General features: G+C 39.5%; 2 protein-coding genes across 2 annotated transcripts; both read left to right on the plus strand.

Annotated features, from left to right (window-relative positions):
* The first annotated feature begins 3,981 nt into the window (after positions 1-3,981).
* Positions 3,982-5,424, plus strand: LOC121651899. Its single transcript, XM_042004356.1, has 3 exons — positions 3,982-4,161; positions 4,322-4,604; positions 4,723-5,424. The coding sequence occupies exons 1-3, from the start codon at positions 4,031-4,033 to the stop codon at positions 5,422-5,424; spliced, it is 1,116 nt and encodes a 371-aa protein (XP_041860290.1). The 5' UTR covers positions 3,982-4,030.
* A 9,119-nt stretch (positions 5,425-14,543) lies between these two features.
* Positions 14,544-16,919, plus strand: snai1b (snail family zinc finger 1b). The gene is made up of 3 exons (XM_042003871.1): positions 14,544-14,864; positions 15,203-15,757; positions 16,072-16,919. The coding sequence occupies exons 1-3, from the start codon at positions 14,783-14,785 to the stop codon at positions 16,251-16,253; spliced, it is 819 nt and encodes a 272-aa protein (XP_041859805.1). The 5' UTR covers positions 14,544-14,782; the 3' UTR covers positions 16,254-16,919.
* Positions 16,920-18,908: the final 1,989 nt, after the last annotated feature.

Raw genomic sequence — 18,908 nt, forward strand, 5'->3', positions numbered from 1 at the left:
CACGTAGACCAGTATTTTAGATTGGTTAATTATTATTATTATTATTTTTTTTTTTACAAGGGCCACTTTTAAAGCTAATGTTCTAATATTTGTTAGATAAGATGACAACCGGGACAAACAGGCTACGCGGTGGCTGATTTATTTGTCAGTTTCAGTATGGTTGATTGTCAAGGTAACACAAAATTTACCAGTTCATATAATCAGAGGTAAGAGGTAGGGACCCCGAAGGCATAAATTATTTTTATTTACAGTATTAACTTTGTAAATACACGACATAAATCCTTGTCCTTTGCGCTGCCCTTTCTGTTCTCCCTGCAGCCTCACTTCCGCATTCGTCAGCTCTTGACATGATTCCCTTTAGAGTAGAGGCCGAAAGAATTCAATAAAGAATTTAAAAAAAAAAAAAAAAAAAAAAAAAAAAAATTAAAAAAAAAAAAAAAAAAAAAAAAAAAAAAAAAAAAAAAAAGAGTAGAGGCCAAATTTCACATCCATAAATGCAAGTAAATCAAGATCAAACCCTCAAGTGTTTATTTGATAGAAAAGTAAAGCTTTATATTTTCACTCTGTCTTATTCCAACAATAAAAAAAGCCACAACACAGTGTCTGTAGGCTCCAAATTATATATATATATATATATATATATTTATTTTATTTTTATTTTTTTATAATTCTTGCTTCTCAGTGTAATTATTTTCTCATGTGTAAAAACCCTGGCCATAGATAATGATTTGTTCTGTTAATAATAATAATAATAATAATAATAATCTTCTTCTCATTATTATTGTTACAGTCTGTCCTGCCACTCCTCCAGCACTCCCCTGTCCTGTCACTCCTCACCTCCCTCATCCTCCACACCTGTTCCTCATCCGCTCATCAGTGATCTAGTCAACCTGCCACACCTGTCTTCCTTTGTTCCCCAGTCCTTTATATACACCAGCACCACAGTCATTCCCTGTCGGACCGTAACCTACACCTACACACGTCATGGACTCACCCCTTCTCCATTCCATGGTTCCTGTCCCTCCTATTGACGCCTTCAGTTCAGTATCCGTAAGACCTCTTCCTGATATCCTGTCTTGTAAATAAAGAATGTTTAACCTGCCCTTGTCTCCGAGGAGTCCTGTGTGACAATTATTAGTCTGCCATCAGACTAATGCCTGACACTGAAATATTCAATAAATGGCTCCCAGATTCTATAAAATTTTCTTTCTTGATTTTTCAATTGAAATTTAGTGTTCTTGCAGCTCCAGTTGTTTTATAACATCTGTCATAAGATTTGAATAAGTTTGTTTCCAGTTGAGTAGAATCAATCTTCTATATGCTGAGAAATGAACCTGCTCTATTATCCATGGTGTCTTTCGTTATACTTGAGTTGACAGTTCCTAGATCAGCAACTAATGGGTCTGCTTTAATGGGTCTGTGTAGAATATTTGATAGTCTGAAAGATATTGCCCCAGTAATTGATTTTAGAGTTTTAGAGACTAGAAAATCTTTATACAGTACTAAAGGATTTCAAAATAAGGTATACACACATGGACAAAGTTGTTGGTATCCTTTGGTTGATGAAAGAAAAACTCACAGACAGAATTTGAGCTTTCTTGTTGAGAAAAAATGTTTGAAGCGTTATTAATTTACAGTTTTGAAAATCAATTTATGCAGAAATCCATTAACACCAGACATGCACAGTGACCAGAGTTCTGCCCTCATATACATTAACTTATACTTTAATCATGGAGGGTGAAATGTCCTTGATGAAACAAACAACAGTAGCTGTTTTCTACTAAAGCATTGCATTAAGAACTGACAGTCAGTTAACCATACATTTGTATTACACCTTTGCTGTATATCTGAGATTTTTACAACTTTGATGTAGTGTTTAATCCATCCAACAAATGTTCAGGGAGCCCAAAACCTTGATATCAGAGTGATTGACATTTTTCTTACAGAGATCTGTCTGTAACAAGGCAAGGCAAGTTTATCTGTACCGTGTAGCACAAGTCACTGTCAAGGTGTGTTATAGAAAATAAGAAACATAATTTAAAACAAAAGAGAAAGGAAACAACAACCTGGTAATACTCTACAAGGCATTCAGTGCTTTTTCTTCTGTGGATATTTATGACTGAATTAACACAATAATTATGTATTTAATACTAAGATTTAACACTTTACATTTTACACGAATGCTGTAAAGATGTTTGGTGTTTGCTGTCAAAAAAGAAGGAATGAGAAGACTGACAGAAAACCTGGAGCCAGCAGTAGTTTTGAAATTAGGTAAAAATGTTATGAGGAGCAGCACGCAAGCACACACACACACACACACACACGCACACACACACACACACACACAAATGCACACACACGCACGCTAAAAAGCCAAATAAATACCAACACCAGAACAAACAAGGCTGATGTGGATTAATGTCATCTGCTTTTAGTAACTAAGTTTAGTTGAATTTTCCAGCAGGACATGCTGCTGTTAATATCTGTAGCTTTTTTCCTTTTGTTTTGTTTGTTTTTGTGTTTGTTTTTTAATACAACAACAAAACAAACAAACAAAACAAGAAAAATTAAAAGCTATTTCCTGTATGTGAAAATGCCTTTTAACAGCAACTATCATATTAATTTCTCAGTCTTGGGGTGACACTACTGCAAGAAAACAGACAAACATTCATCAGTTAGCTGCATTGCATAATACATGGCTACATATTAGTGCAAAATGAGTCCTTATATTTATTTTAAGGCATAACAAGACTCTAAACTCAGCTTAACAAGAGTTTTAAGGAACAAACTAAAAATGAATAAATAAATAAAAATAAAATAATAATAATAAAAAAAAATAATAAAATAATAAAATAATAATAATAATAATAAAATAATAATAATAATAATAATAATAAATCCTATTTATGTTCTGGCTGATTGTCTGCAGTCTGTACTGAAAGGGCCGGAAAGATTAAATGTCAGAGATCACAGCTGTCACAGTAAAGAGTTTGGCTAAATTTACTTGGTTTGCCAAGAAAGGCTTGGCAGCAGAAGTACAAACAAATATGATTTCCCAGAATTACACAAAAAGGTAAATAAATAAATAAATAAATAAAGTGGGGGAGGGGGATAAACAAAAAAGTAAACTGTTGTTCTGTAATTCTCCTAAAATCCACTGTATCAGTGTTGAGTGTCTTTCATTTTTCCATGTTTGCAAGAATGTTTGTTCATCTTCCTATTACTCAACTTAACGGACTTAAATCAAATCAACATTGTGCTAATAAAACTCTGCAGGTTTCCTGGTGCGTGATGTATGTTTCCCACCATGTACCAGGATCTAATGGCTGCACTTCATTACAGTTTTTCTCTATTGCCAAAACACAAAACCCAGTACTCTAAACCAAATGACCAGTTGCCTAAACACATTTAGTAAAACTCCCCCCCTTTTGCCACAACCACAAACACAATTCACCTGTAGACACTGTTCACAAAACCCATCCCCTTTTTCTCAAAACTCAAAACAAAAATTGCCGTGCTAAAACACATTTTGCATATAACTCTGCTCCAATATGCATTGTGAAGCTCATGTGATGCAAAATGCTACCCACAATCAGCAAAACTTGAACACAATGAACATACCTGGTGCCAATCAGTAAACACAACGACTCATAATTGAAAACACCTATTGCAAATGATGTGACCACACCTATATAAGTCAGTGCAGTTTGCTGAAAGTTCAAAAACAAAAATGGATGATGAAGACAGAAGAAGAGGAGTTTGTGTCAGAGGAGGGAGAGGAGTTTGTGTCAGAGGAGGGAGAGGAGTTTGTGTCAGAGGAGGGAGAGGAGTTTGTGTCAGAGGAGGCAGAGGAGTTCGTGTCAGAGGAGGCAGAGGAGCGGGCCGAGGAGGGAGAGGAGCAGGTCAAGGAGGGAGAGGAGCGGGCCGAGGAGTGGGCCAAGGAGGGCGAGAAGCAGTCCAAAGAGGAACAGGCCAAGGAGCGAGAGGAGAAGGAGGGCAAGCAAGACAACGCATTTTCATTACAGATGAAATGAGAGCAACAGTCATTGACCACGTCATTGTCCACGGCATGACAATGACCGAAGCGGGACAACGAGTCCAACCAAACCTCAGCAGATTCTCAGTGGGCACCATTATTCGGGCCTTCAGAGAACACAACAGGTACTGTATGTAGTAGTTTTTTAGTCACTACACTAGATATTCACAGTATACAGTAGTATAGTGGAGTGCACCTACATACAGACAAGTGCAATCATGGTTACAGTAAAAGTGTGTACTGCAAGGACCATTTCTGACCAAATGACTATGTTTGTTTCTCTAGAGTTGAAAGATTGCCATTTGCAGGTGGGAGGGCTTCCAGATTCACACCAGCCCAAGAGGTCCTCATTGTGGATATGGTTCGGGAGAACAATGTGATCAGACTACGGGAGATACGGGAGAGGATCATTGGTGACAATTTGAACTTTCCGACCATTGACAATGTCAGCCTGACAACCATAGACAGAGTCCTCAAGCGCCAGAGAGTAAGAATGAAGCAGGCCTATAGGGTACCCTTTGAGCGCAACTCTGGAAGAATAAAACACCTCCGTCACCAGTATGTGCAAGTAAGTACAGTACAATCCATGGCCTACAGTACTTTACATACAATACTATACTGTCGTACTGTAATGTGCTCTATTGACTGTCTTTCTGAACACCTGAAAACGCTATTTGTTTCCACAGAGGATGTTCCAGTTGGAGTCCATGGCCAGACCCCATGAATTTATATTTGTGGATGAGGCTGGCTTCAACCTCACAAAAAGGAGGAGGAGAGGCCGTAACATCATAGGACAGAGAGCTATCGTTGATGTGCCCGGCCAACGTGGAGGAAACATCACTCTCTGCGCTGCCATGAGTTCTAGAGGGCTTCTCCACCGGCATGCTGAACTTGGTACCTACAACACTGAGCGTCTCCTCACCTTCCTAGGAGAGCTCAGAGATGTTTTGCATGACAATGACCACCTGAATGCTCGGCCAGCAGATCACCACGACCAGCAGATTCCTGGGCCAGCTGATCTTCCCATATACGTCATCCTCTGGGACAATGTTAGCTTCCATCGTAGCATCCAGGTCAGAGAGTGGTTTAACATCAATCAGCAATTCATTAATGTGTGTCTGCCACCCTACTCTCCGTTCCTAAACCCAATAGAGGAGTTCTTCTCAGCATGGCGGTGGAAGGTCTATGACCGCCAACCTTACACTAGAGAGAACCTTCTCAGGGCTATGGACCTGGCCTGTGATGATGTGGCTGTGGAGGCGTTCCAAGGCTGGGTGCGGCATGCCAGGGCATTCTTCCCACGTTGTTTGGCTATGGACAATATTGCCTGTGACGTTGATGAGGTCCTGTGGCCCGACCCAGCCCGACGACGTGATGCCTCTCCATGATTTCGGTGTCAGCATACAACATACTGTGTCAATTTTCAACGTACTGTAATAAAAGAAATCGCACCCTGAACATTGTGTTCTCAATTGTTACTGTACAGTATCTATTGTGTGTAATGGATCCTCCATGGAGTTTAGTACTCATTTTTGCATTGAGTTGTGATATTACTGCATTTTCTGCATTATGTAACTATTCCCATGAAATGCACAAATCTATAGAAAATGCCCAAAACATATTTGAGAATAAATAAGGGTTGCTCAAATGCATCCTGGCAGTTGTGAAACTGTAAAAAGAACAGTCTCACACTGTGAAAATTGTGCTTTCAATTTTTTTGGTAATGTGGTTAATGATGCTCAGTAGTGTTTACATTTTTGCAGGCCTTGAGTGGTATTTTGGTGTCAGAGTTTGCTTTTGAGCATATGAGCAACTGTTTTGGTGTGATGGGTTTGCTTTTGAGCATATGAGCAACTGTTTTGGTGTGATGGGTTGGTTTTGAAAAGAAACTGAGGTTTAGTGTACGTAGCTTTAGAAAAGTGTTTTGTGTTTAGAGTTTTGTGAAAAGTGAGGGCAGTATCGTGAAATGTGTTTAAGCAATAGAGAAAAACTGTAACAAGAGGTACTTAAACCATGTAAAAAAAAACCGGTCTTATTTTCATTGTAATCACATTTTTGTCTGCTTTTGAGTTGCATGACAACCTGCCCGGTATCCTCATTTTCTCTGTAAATACTGTGTTATGTGAAATGCTGTGTCATGTGTATAAGTAGCTTTACCTTTTAACTGTTTTCCAAACTTATGAACTTTTTATCAATGTCTGTATTTTACACCTTGCCCTGGGACAACAGTTGAAAATGAGCTCTTTAGCTAACACTGACACATTGACAGTAATGTTCATCAATATGTACTTTCCCTGTCAAATAAACTAATAAATAAATAAGCAATTGTTGCTCTTTGCACATTTTCCCTAAATGCTCCCGTGCATTTTAATTTATATTCCTTTGTTTTCAGTAAAGTCCCAATCAATGTATGTGATTGTGTGTGTTAAGGTGTTTAAATGAAGTTGTTTTGACTACTTATTTTGCAAAAAAGTTATTATTAGTTATGGTATTAGACAGAAATTAGACTTGAAATTCATTGCATTAATAACTTTTTTGTGTATCAGGATTGCTCAGTGCAATGCAGTGAATGCATTGTTTGTATTTATTTATTTATTTATTTATTTATTAATTAATTTATTTTTATTTAACTTGATGTAAACTGTCATTTTAACACTGACTGAACCAAAGAACCGTTACTGGTCTTTGGTCGCCCCCTACTGGTTAATCTGAGTATGTTCAGCAGATCCGTTCATAACGTGAACAGTAGGTGGCGCTATTTCCCAGTTTGTTCCTCTCCGTTGAGTCGATGACACAAAGCTGAGGTCTGCTTAGGACAGCAGATTGTTGAGGAGGTTTGGAAATTATTAAAAAAAATGTTGATTACCCAAATTTAAATTCTTTGACTGGCCAGTTAGTAGAAAAATCACAGGATTTAAACACGCAGAGACAATGAGATAATAAAGTTTTAGACAGCCATATATTTAACCCATATTAACATAAAATCCTGAGGTATCTTGTCATATTAATTAAACACTTTATTTACTGGATCTATTTTTTCTTATAACCCAGTATATTAGGCAGTTCTGTTACAGAGTTTTAAATTTTCAGCTAAATGTATTTCATTATTTAAATACATGTGGCTGTTCATGTGCATGTGCACATTTGACATGTGGCTGGTGGTGCTGCTGCTGCTACACAAAGTTTGGTCGAAAGATGACCTGATCATGGCTATACGATTGGATTGGGGTGTCTGCCCGTTGTCCAGATAAGGTTGGAGCACCCACACAAACACACACTTGCACACATCTGGATAAACTCCAACTCTGTGTAGCAAGTCATGTGTGTACTGTATCTGTGATGTAAGAATTTATTAATTAAGCTGGAAGGTTAGCTAATTAAAAAGTGCATAAACACACTGTCTTTCTCAGATTTCCAAACTGGGTTGTGAGCCAGTCAACGGTGACTTTTGCCACCTGGCATAAAAAATAGAAAATGTTTCCGTCTGTGTAAACTATAAGTGTGTTTGTTCAGTACTCGGTAGGTTATATTGCCAAATGTTTGTTTAGCCCATTCGGCAACATTACAACTGAACACGTTTAATAATGAGTGCTCTTAATTGTCACTTGCCGATAGATCTGTAGAAACCACATGTACATTTGGTCAGTTGCTCATACATCCTCTCATTCTTTGACAGTGAAAGAAAAGAAAATGTGAACTAACATTTGCTGTTGTTTCAGCTGCTACGATGTGAATAATAGATCATTAAAAAATATAAAGACTTGAACTGAAACTAAATTGAATAACCTGAAATTGTAACAAAATTGTCAGTTAATGAGATTCAGTTTCTAGTCAATGACAGAGGGATTAAATGGTCTATGTCAAGGCAGACAACATTAGTACACAACAACAAAGTTTGAAAAACTGAATAACTGGTTTTATTATTAGGACATTTTGTACTATTATTATTTTGTCATATATCATATAAATGCTAAATTACTGTGACACTTGTGTGAATTCTTACATTGCAGATCATTAAAGATGTACATTTACTTATTATTTTTAAAAAACACATATCCTCCTTATTTATGAAGTTTGTGATAACTGTCAAGCTTTACATTTAGAATCATTTTAATTGGGTGTCCAGAAACAAAGTTATTGCTGGTGCCATTATAAAAACCTGAATTTGTTATTATCCCAGCAAGAGCAGCTGATTCTGAGCATGTAAGTGCCCTGTCACCAACTTTTGTATCGATATTATTGATTTTTAGATCAATTCGCCCACCACTAGCCTGTACTAAAGTTTATTAAGTGAGCAGACCAGAGTTTGCCTCTTTGGTCTGCACCAGAGTCCAAATGTGCATTCACATTGTTCCAAACAAACCGAACTATCCATGGAAGCCGGCTAAATAGTGCCTATCCCAGAACCTGGACAGACCGCCAGTCCATTGCAGGGTCAATATAAAGAGACAAATACCACTCACTCACTCCTAGGAGGAAGAGTGACCAATTAACCTAACATGCATGTTAGCTGGAGTTGGAGAGAAACCACACAAATATACAGGAGATCATACAGACTCCACACAGAAACATGAACATCTCCCTCTAGCTGAGGCTTGAACCAAGAACCTGCTTGCTGTGTGTGAGCCAACAGTGCTAACCACCAGACCACCATGTAGCCAAAACAAAGCTGCTTTGTGTAAATTAAAGCACCTCAATATAGAAAAGTAAAGGACAAAGTCCTGAATTTGAAAAAGTACTATACTGAAAAAAATAACAAACAAACAAACAAAAAAAAAAAAAAACAAGGAATTGAAGTAAGACCTTAAGGTTAGGTTCAGGTATGTTGGTGTCTTCTTGGAGTGTCGCTAAGAACACTTCTGGAGTCAGAATGCAGTTTGCATTGAGATGGCTGCAGATTTATTCCAGGATTCATTCACATCAAACATCCAGAACTGGGCCATGCAGGTAGATGGATATGTATAAACATATGTATACATCGGCATGTATAGGTGAGAGTCCCTGAGTTAACCAAACGAACTGTAATTAGCAGACTGTTGCTGCAGCTTCTCATGCAGGCACCACATGAGTGCTCTCTCTACTCATCTAACAAGCATGCAGCAGAGCCGTGTGCGGATGCAGATTCCTCCGCCCAGGTATATAGATCCGTTTGTTTGGATTATTGGTCTTTCTAACAAACACATCAATAAATCTCTCACCAGAAGGCATTTCAAATGATAAGTTACCAATGTTGGCCACATATGGATAGCTGTACGATTTTAATACAAGTACCATAATTTGCTTATTTTATTTATGAAGTTGTCTTTAAAAAAAAATTGCTGTTGAATAAATATGGGAAAGGTCAAATCTATCTATCTATCTATCTATCTATCTATCTATCTATCTATCTATCTATCTATCTATCTATCTATCTATCTATCTATCTATCTATCTATCTATCTATCTATCTATCTATCTATCTATCTATCTATCTATCAGGTTGTCCAGATTTGTCCTGTCTTGGATTTACTGTTGTTACATTTTAACTGGTTCTTCTCTCTGGCCTGTTGACTTTTATTCCAGCAACTTCTTGCTTTTAGAATATTTAAATTTTCTAGATTAAATAAACTGCACTTAATATTTGTTTCAGCATTGCAAGAAACAGGTTGTGGTGTAATTGACTCTGCAGAATATGCTATTAACACAAATATCCATTTGACTTTTTGAGCCTTCACCCTGCCGGACATGTTGGCTGCCTCTTTCATCAAAGCATGCTTGAACACACCAAAACATGCGTGTTTGTGAAATGGAGGGGCTTGAACAGAGAATCTGTTCAGACAACAGAGCATGTGTAGGAGTGTTTGTCCAAATGACCATCTCTGCATTCCTCTGGGATAATCTTATCTTCCTCCTGATGGACCAATGGACCTCTGAACCGGTATTCAATGCTCACGCACACCTCAGTCTGCATGTATAAACAAGTAAACATCCATGCAGTGGTGAAAATGCATGTAAAAAACTGGTGTGCTATATTGAATAACCTTCTTAAAACTTGTTTTTAGTTGAGTTGAATATACTATAACAGTAAGACAATGAGCTGATGGGTTAGGGGTTAAATACATATACTAACTTTGCACTTACTCTTTGGAGGGAGCAGATCCATTAGAGGCTACTAATCCCCAACTTCTCCTCTGAGAACTTTTCCCCCAACAGATCAACACTTTGGGATATCTGCTATAACCTTCGAGTCGTCACAAATACAAAGAGGACTTGAATACTTGGTGCTGAAAAGACCTGCATAAACTCTACATGTAAATGCACCCAAGTGGCCATTACCACTATGTGAATAGAGTGAATAATAACAATGCACCTGACTGATCAAAGGCTATCAGGGGCTTTTTAAAATGTAAAACTCATCCTCATTTGAGCAAAAACATGTGTACTGTCACTGATAAGGTGAAGCTGCTTCTGATCAAATAAACTGCCAGGGAGTTAAAAACATCCACTCAGACCTTATATATTATGGTTGTGAAATTTAGACTTAAAATAACAGATCATATGACTCTTTAGATTTTCATCTAGTCAATAGTTTTGTCATTTGTCATACATTAAATACTTTAGGAATAAATCCATTTAAGGAAATTTCTATGATTATGTGCAGCTTTCTCTGGAGCTACAAAAGCTTGACATGACTTCTTTCGTGCAGCTGTAATTGGCCATGGCTGTCAACATTACCATTCGATTTTCCATGATCATTTTTTGTTCTGTGGGCAAAACATTTACAGTACCTGGATTTAGAAAAAATAAAAATACTGAGGTAGTTTCAGGACATTTCATAAATAAATTTTAAAAGGGGCTGGACACTAAAATAAGCAGTCATGGCTTCAGAAAAGAGAGCAGTAAGCCCACAATGCTCTAAAGTTGTTTGCGGTGTGATGTGGTCACACTGTGGTACCTGATCAAAGGGTTCTCTGACACAAACTAAAAATGACAGGAAACAATATTGTATGGATGAAATCTGGTTAAAACCTTGTTTTCATGTCAGCTCTAACTTACCTCAAATCTATATCTTTGTCTAGCTAATAATGCACAAAGATGCTCTTTGATATACAAGTACACATATGTGGTGATGAATGGTTTGCCCAGTGTTATGGTCTAAGTAGAAAGATACCACAAAAAGTAATTATCACTTGCAATAACATAATTTTAATAATAATTATATCTTAGATGAAGTATCTAATACACAACAAATGAGTCAAACTTTCAGTAATGGTGAAAATCCTGAGGCACATTCACAATTCAACATAGTTTTAGAAAAAAAAAAAAAATAAAGATAACTTATAGGAACATTTTATTCAGCTCAGCTCAATAATTCAAGAAGTTTAGATGAAGTCCAAATCATTCAAATACACCTGAGTCCCCCAAACCAACTTTGATTATGCATAGCTCCCCAGAATAAATAAAACTAAACAGAACACAATTTAAAGTTAACAGGTCGGGGTTATGAATTTTGTAAGCTTTAACTCGTGGTATTTAGATCACATAAATACAGTTTCAAGCATCAATGGTCTCAGGGTTTACTAAAGAGTGGGTCGTTTTGACTGATTTCAGCACTACTGGGTCAGAAAGAGAAAGATCATAGAAGATGAAATTAATCAGATGTTCACCTGAACACAGTGCAAGTGAAAATAAGAAGTTGAAAACAAATAACCAGACAAGTGAACATTTTGACAAATTTCCATAAAACTAATCATGTATACTGTTATTTATATGATTTCTCATTCAGTGAAACAAAATCTGATTCAAAAGAGCGAACCCCAAAACAGTCACAGTCACTGGAGCTGAAAATCACTGCAGGTGCATTTTTATTCTGTTTCCTTTGAAACCTCTGCATCTGTTTTCAGAAGATTTGACAGCTGTTTGCTCAAAGTAAGCATATTGATCTAAGGCTTGAGTTATGATGTGTTCAAATCCTGGAAAATATATTTGTAATGCGGCGCTGCATCGTAACCTGAAAGATATCTTTATGCAACTTTTTTTTATTTGACTCACAGTTCACAGTGATATTGAAAGTTATTGTAAATAATATCAGTTTACCTTCTAACAAAATTCAGTTTATACAGATGCAGTACACTTCTACTACTGTCCTAATTTAGCAAAGGAACTGGATTCCACTACAAAACTCCATAGTTTAGATATTAAATCTGTAATAGAGAGGTCTTTATCTGTCCTTTGTGACATTCAAACTTATAGGTGTTTATAAAAAACAGAAACAGCAAGTTTTAGATGTTTCCCTGTTTCAACACACCTGATTCAAATGAATCAGTCACACAACCGAACTTAGATTCATTTAATTTGTATCAGGTGTGTTGGAGCAGGGAAACATGACACCTGCAGAGCTCCAGCTCTAAAAAAACTAATTTGGCTAGGCTTGAGACATAATTTCTGGCATCCCTGGTCAGTCCCACATATAGAAGTATTCTTAGGAATAAACTGAACCCAACATTACTCTGCTGTATGTGTTTGTGCATGTTACTTTTTTCTGTGTGTGCCTTTGTGGTTTCTGTTGTTTATAAGTGACTATGCAATTTCACAGATTCACAGTTTTTCCTTGGTGGCTGAGTTTTTTTTTTTTTTTTTACCTAAAATCCACACAATTGTTCAAACGAAGACTGTATGACCTGCTCCAAAGATTTATACATAATTCTGATTTGTTGCCAGTATCAGTTTATATTCACCAGTTGTTACACAGCATCCCCCAGTGGCAGTATGTTAGGACATTTTGAGGTGCTTTCGGTGGACAATGTGGGCCTCTGTGAGAACAACGCTTGGTTACCTGAGGCCACAGAGAACATCTGTTCCTAGCAGAAAATTCTTCATATCTTCAGGTCCTCAGTGTGTCACGAGGTCACTCCAACCTGTTGTAACACAAATTGTCTGCAGTATGTCCTACAGACAAACTACTCTCCCCTGTAGAGCAAATTCAGTAGTGTGTAATCAGCTGTTTTCACTCTTACAGACTGACAGCGGTCAGGTGGATCATTATTTCTGCAGTATGTCGATATATTAATGGTGGTGAAATAAAATTAGAGTTGGAGAAAGAAACACACGAGGAGATTGCAAACAATTTTCCTCTCAAACAAAAAATGGTTAAAACTCAAAGTCAGAATCATCCTCAGGAGCAGAGGCAGTTTACTTTCACATGTGTCTTCATTATTTGCTTTTTGTTTTTACTGCCTTGCCCTCATGACCCCCAGTCTACGTGGCGTCAGCGCCAACAAGCCCTCTAACGATGTGTGAACTTTTGAGCATGCCGTGACAATGGCGCCTTTAGACAGGTGCATATAGCCCCATCACCCATCTGCATTCACAGTGAAGAGCATCTGACTCTCTTTGCAATGCTAAACAGCACCACTGCAGACTGAGACATTCCTGTCTGATGGCACCTGATGTTCACAGGATCTGTGCACCATCATAATCAATTTAGCAAGTAAAAAAGTACAGTTCGTAATTGGTGCTAAATTAAATATTGCCCTAACGGAATAGTTTAGTATTTTTTACAAACAAATTAGCCTATGAAGTTATCAGATTTGATTTTTGGTGGCGCGACTATAGCCTAAGCTGCAGTTCTTATTGATCAGACAAAAGGACAAGACATTATGTCACGCTCATTTCCTCTCGGAGTAGCTGCGTTTCATGTCACCTGGAGGCTTTTACATCATCATATTGTTCCTGTCGGCTCATTTAATTTGACCTCATTTCATGCTGCGAGGAAGCTGGAGAACAGTGCCACTTTTATTCAGTCTGACTTCTTCCCCGCAGAGAGAGGAGAGATGCTTTCAGGATGAACCGAGAATTTTGTTTTCAAGGGGCTGAACAGGACATTTGTCTCCTCACAAAATCCCACTCATTCACATCAGGGTCTGTTAAAGCCCGACCGACCGGGAGAGTCACGGGACATTACAGGCATCGTAAAATATTACTTACGCCTATTTGTATTGCGTGGGGGAAAAAAAACAAAAATGCTCTTGACAGAAAGCACAATGCGAGATATTAATCTGACTTAAGTAATGCGTTGTGTAAGAGAAAAAGTTCTTGATCAAACTTCTTCTCTTAATGCAATCCTCTGCCACGGTCACAATTACGCATAAATGTTTGGACATATGTTAGATCACACCACCTATCAGATTATTTGCAGCATGAGCCAGCAGAGGACGCCCCGTCTTATTTGGGGACTTTTGTAAAAGGTCGTACAGTTTCATAAAGTTTTGCCAATTCATTTAGTTCATTAAACTATGTGGAAAATCCGTTTTGCTGCTACATATTTATATACTTATCCTTTGCTAAACTTAGAAAAAATATGATGAAATAAATTTTACCACTTTGGATTTAAGACAAAGCGTGTGGTTTTAGAAAAGAGGCAGATAAGAGCCGTGAAATGCACAATTAGATCTCCGCTTTGCAGCAGCTTTTGGGACATTTGGCACCTGTGGTGAGAGGGATGGTGGCGCCTTGAAGCGCGGGGTGTGTCTTTGGGCGGAGATCTGCCCACCCACCCCGCTGCTTCTTCGTGCTATATGAGGAGACAACTTTATCAAGATCGTTCAATAACGTAGGCTGTTGTCTTGTGTTTTAAAGTGTCTCGTGTTCATCCGATTGGAGCTCGCAGTTATCTCAGGCGCTTTTGGATCAGAGCGTAGGCTACTCGGTCTTGGAAATAAGCGTCTTTTTGTTGTTTTCAATTAGCAGCAGAAACTTGAACTCATCATGCCGAGATCATTTCTTGTCAAGAAGTATTTTTCCAACAAGAAACCTTATTACAGGGAGAGTCAGCTTGAGAGTCAAACTGGTAAGTTTTTATTTTAATTTCACCTTTAAAAAAATCTGATTTTAATTTACATGCAGAGTGAAACACAGTCAGGATTGCTTAATCAACTTACCTGCACACACGTTGCAGATCCATGCGGCAGATGTGACAGACACTTTTCTTTCAAATTGCCTCCAGGTTTATAAAAAGTGTGTTTAGTCACCTGGAAAATGTGTTGATGAGAAAGTTTGATGGCCAGGCTTGTGATTGAATACGGGCTGTAACGTGATACCAAGAATGAAAACAAATTTACTTCTTTATTAGATTATCTGTTCACTTGACTGAAAAGCCACCTGACTTCATTTCCTCTGTATTGCCAGCTTTTGTCCCTGAAAGCTTTCCACGGGCTGAACTTCCAACACAAAACAACAGCTCTGCACTGACTTGCCACCCCACCGCCCCATTCTTCACCAATGTTGACACCCTGCCTGCACCACTTTCCCCAGTCACCCCAGGGTCTCTGCCACCTTCACCACTGGGCCCTCTGGACCTCAGCAGCTCTCCCTCAAGCAGCAGCGGTGAGGAAGAGGAGGATGGAGGGCGTACCTCAGATCCCCCAAGCCCGGATGCAATCCAGCACATCTACCATTGTCTGCACTGCAGTAAGCGCTACACAAACCTCTCAGCTCTCTCCCACCATCAGCTGTCCCACCACCAGATTACCCCTCATGTACCAGTGCAGCAGACACCCTCCCTGCCCACGGAGGTCTCTGCTCGTCCAGCGTTTCACTGTAAACACTGCCCCAAGGAGTACACCAGTTTGGGAGCCCTCAAGATGCATATTCGCTCACACACTTTGCCATGTGTGTGCCCCACCTGCGGCAAGGCTTTCTCCAGACCGTGGCTCCTCAGAGGACACATTCGCACACACACAGGTAAATCTTTACAGTCTTATGTCAGACTATTGATTTCCACACTGTTGGCTCGTTAATGTAACAGCTGGTTGCACCTTGTGCTCATTGATATTCATTGATGTAAAAACAAATGTTATTGCTTAGCAGGGCACAATCTAATCTCAGCCTCACAGTTGGTCTGCATGAAAAAAGGCTGCCTGCAAGTTAGGGTGTTCCTGCCCTTTTGTTGCTTATCTGTAGATCATTTAAAAAACAATGACCAGAAGACAAACATTTTGGCCTCCTTTATATGTTAAGTGGTTTGCTGGTGTTGACAGTCTTTTTTTCTCAACAAGGTGAACGCCCCTTTGCTTGTCAACACTGTAACCGGGCCTTTGCTGATCGCTCCAACCTGCGAGCCCACCTGCAGACTCACTCAGAGGTGAAGAAGTACCAGTGTGGCTCATGCTCACGGACCTTCAGTCGCATGTCCCTGCTTCACAAACATGCTGCCTCAGCATGCTGTCCTGCTTCATAGACTCACATTCCCTGGACTCCTGCTTGTGGTCTAGTTGAAGCTGCTTGTTTCTTCTATCACCTATGATAAGAGATGACACACACAAAGGACTTTTGGGAGAGGATGACACCAAATTTGCAGAATGCAGCTCTGCCTTAATTCTTAATTCAATTTGTTAAAAAATTATGGTCACATTGGTATTTTCAGCTACTTCCTCTAAACTGCATGTGTGTGATTTGATGGCAGCTGGACATGCAGCTAATTCCCAGGAAACTCCCATCGGTGCCGGCCGGTCCGGGACTCTGGCCATTTTGCAGCTGCTTGGGTGTGTATGTGGGGATGTCATTCCTCGCTATACTATACATACATGATGTGTGGGTGTTGAGACAGCTGTCTGTGCATGGTGCACCGTGGAGGCAGGGCGCTGAGAGATGTGTTAGCTGTGACCTCGACAACAGGTGACACACACAGCCCTGCTGTGGTTGCTCGTCCTCATGCCACAGACACTCGTGTGTTCTAGGACATGAAACGTCCACTTGAGCTTGACCAAAGAACACATATTATTGCCTTCACTGACATTTGTATTTTTAGTCTAAACTGCATTTAGACATGTTTTTGTAAAAGTTGCATCTGCTGTTTTTATGAAACATTTTGTTTAACATGCTTTCTAATTGATGTACTGTATTCTTCCTGCCATTTGTAAATAAAAGCATTGTTTAAAAAAAAAAGAGCTTGTTTTCATGTCCTTTCAACATTGAGTTGTCTTTCAACAGGCATTGTATTGATGTACAAAGTTCATTAGGACAGCCATGACAGTTTTTGAATGGGAAGATAGAGCTGTGCACTGTTGTATGAGTTGATGTGTGTTAGAGGGAGTGGGGATAGGTTTGTATGATGTTGAGTGATCAGGGGAGCACCTGCACACACCTGCCAGGGTGTCGGGACACATGGATAATACATGCCAAAGAGGAGTGGGAGGGAGGAAACACAGGATGAGTGCAGGTGGGGGTAACTAAGGCAGGAAACCAGAAAGAAAAGCTAGATGCTGACCAAGAAAAAGCCCAAATGGGGCAAGTTTAGCAGAGGAAAGTGAGTGTGAAATTAGCTGAGTGTGGGAATCCCAATGACCCACTTCCTGCTGTAGGAGTGGCCCCAGATGGAAGCAGGAAACCAGGCCGAACACCAACAAATAACACAGACCACAGATCCACCCAGCCTGTGCAGCAATCTGTCCTGTAACAGTCAAACTCCACTTGCCTTGTATGACCTTTTGAAGGAAGTTTTGGAATTTACATGCAACTGAGACTGAACATCTAGGGGTGAACATATGGTAGCAATGTGTCCAATTCCCACTGCCCCCCTGACCCACACTTACACACTGACGCCAGCATGTCTTAGTGAGGTAACATAGTGTTTCCTCCAATAGCTCTCAGTGTTGAGAGGTTATTGCGTGCACGTGTGTGTGTGAGTGAGGCGTGGGGGGGTGTTGAGGAGGCACTCTAAAATTTGAGATCAGATTGCATGACTTAGCTTGCCCAATGTAAACAGCACCCCACAGGGTACACACATGCAAACACACATCTCCTGAATAAAGAAGCTGACTTTGATCAGGAGGGGTCTGTGTGTGTGTTTGGAGGGGGGAGATTTTTAATTTTTCTGCCTACTTCTCGAGGCTCTTGTTAAATGAGAGGTAAGAGTCATTTTAGCTGCTGCACACCTTCATAGCCAATGAGTCATGAGGCCTCAACTCCCCTTGAACGGCTGTCAGTGACACATTCGGTGGACACAAAGGCATGAAACATGTCAAATAATGTTATGAAGATAATTTATATCCAGTTTTTTTCCCCCTTGGGATATTTAAGCTCTGCCTTCACACATTTGCCACTAAACAGTGTGATTTTTTAGAAGCTTTGGCCATATTGAAATTCAACTCTGACATCTAGCTGAGGGGACATTTTTCTGGTTTACAGTGTGTAGGAGGCAGTCTATCACTCTATAGCTGTGAGGCAATGAGATCACTGGGCCTGTCACCTTTCTTTTCAATTTGTGTTGGTATCATATTGGTCCCCTCAAAGTAATTTAATGTTCACAGCGTCACGCATGCAGTCCCTGACTAATTTGACATTCCTGAGCCATTAGTGACAGACATACAATACCGGCATCTAACAGAGAGGGGGCTGTTCTGTCTGCTGTGCTTGCAGTTTACTGTTGAATTAATGCAATAATTATGCAAGTTGAACCTGCAGTTCCCTCCTTCTGCTGCTGTGATTTAATGCATGTATTTGTGTAATGTTTAAGACACAGGAAGCAGCCTGTCAAGGTTGTACAAACACAACCCGTCCAAACAGGCACTGATACAAAGCATCTGGGTGCAGCTACAATTTTTTTTTGTATAGACTGCTGTATGAGTGTGTTTGTGGGTTAAGAGTTGCTATCGCTCTACTGGGGTTCACAGTGATCCAAACTGAGGAGGGGAGAGTGTGTTGCTGAAATCAAAACTGTCAGGGCTTTCAGAGCTGATTCACTGGAGGATCAGATTCAAGCCAGGAGGGTTAAGTCATTGGGTTAAAGTTTCAAACCCTCTTACAAGCTGCAGAGCTCTTACACAATTGCCCAAAGCCTCAGTGCCAACATCCTCCAGTGGAGCTGTCTCAAAGGAATCTCCTCCAGCTTTGT

The sequence above is a fragment of the Melanotaenia boesemani genome, chromosome 13 (assembly GCF_017639745.1).
Source record: "Melanotaenia boesemani isolate fMelBoe1 chromosome 13, fMelBoe1.pri, whole genome shotgun sequence".
NCBI classification, from domain to species: domain Eukaryota; kingdom Metazoa; phylum Chordata; class Actinopteri; order Atheriniformes; family Melanotaeniidae; genus Melanotaenia; species Melanotaenia boesemani.

Bases quoted from the DNA above. Each gene is read 5' to 3' on its own strand.
- LOC121651899 (XM_042004356.1), top strand. From the start codon at position 4,031: ATGAGAGCAACAGTCATTGACCACGTCATTGTCCACGGCATGACAATG. The intron at 4,162-4,321 runs GTACTGTATGTA...TTGTTTCTCTAG, and splicing joins GCCTTCAGAGAACACAACAG to AGTTGAAAGATTGCCATTTG. The intron at 4,605-4,722 runs GTAAGTACAGTA...TTGTTTCCACAG, and splicing joins TCCGTCACCAGTATGTGCAA to AGGATGTTCCAGTTGGAGTC.
- snai1b (XM_042003871.1), top strand. From the start codon at position 14,783: ATGCCGAGATCATTTCTTGTCAAGAAGTATTTTTCCAACAAGAAACCT. The intron at 14,865-15,202 runs GTAAGTTTTTAT...CTGTATTGCCAG, and splicing joins TCAGCTTGAGAGTCAAACTG to CTTTTGTCCCTGAAAGCTTT. The intron at 15,758-16,071 runs GTAAATCTTTAC...TTTCTCAACAAG, and splicing joins ACACATTCGCACACACACAG to GTGAACGCCCCTTTGCTTGT.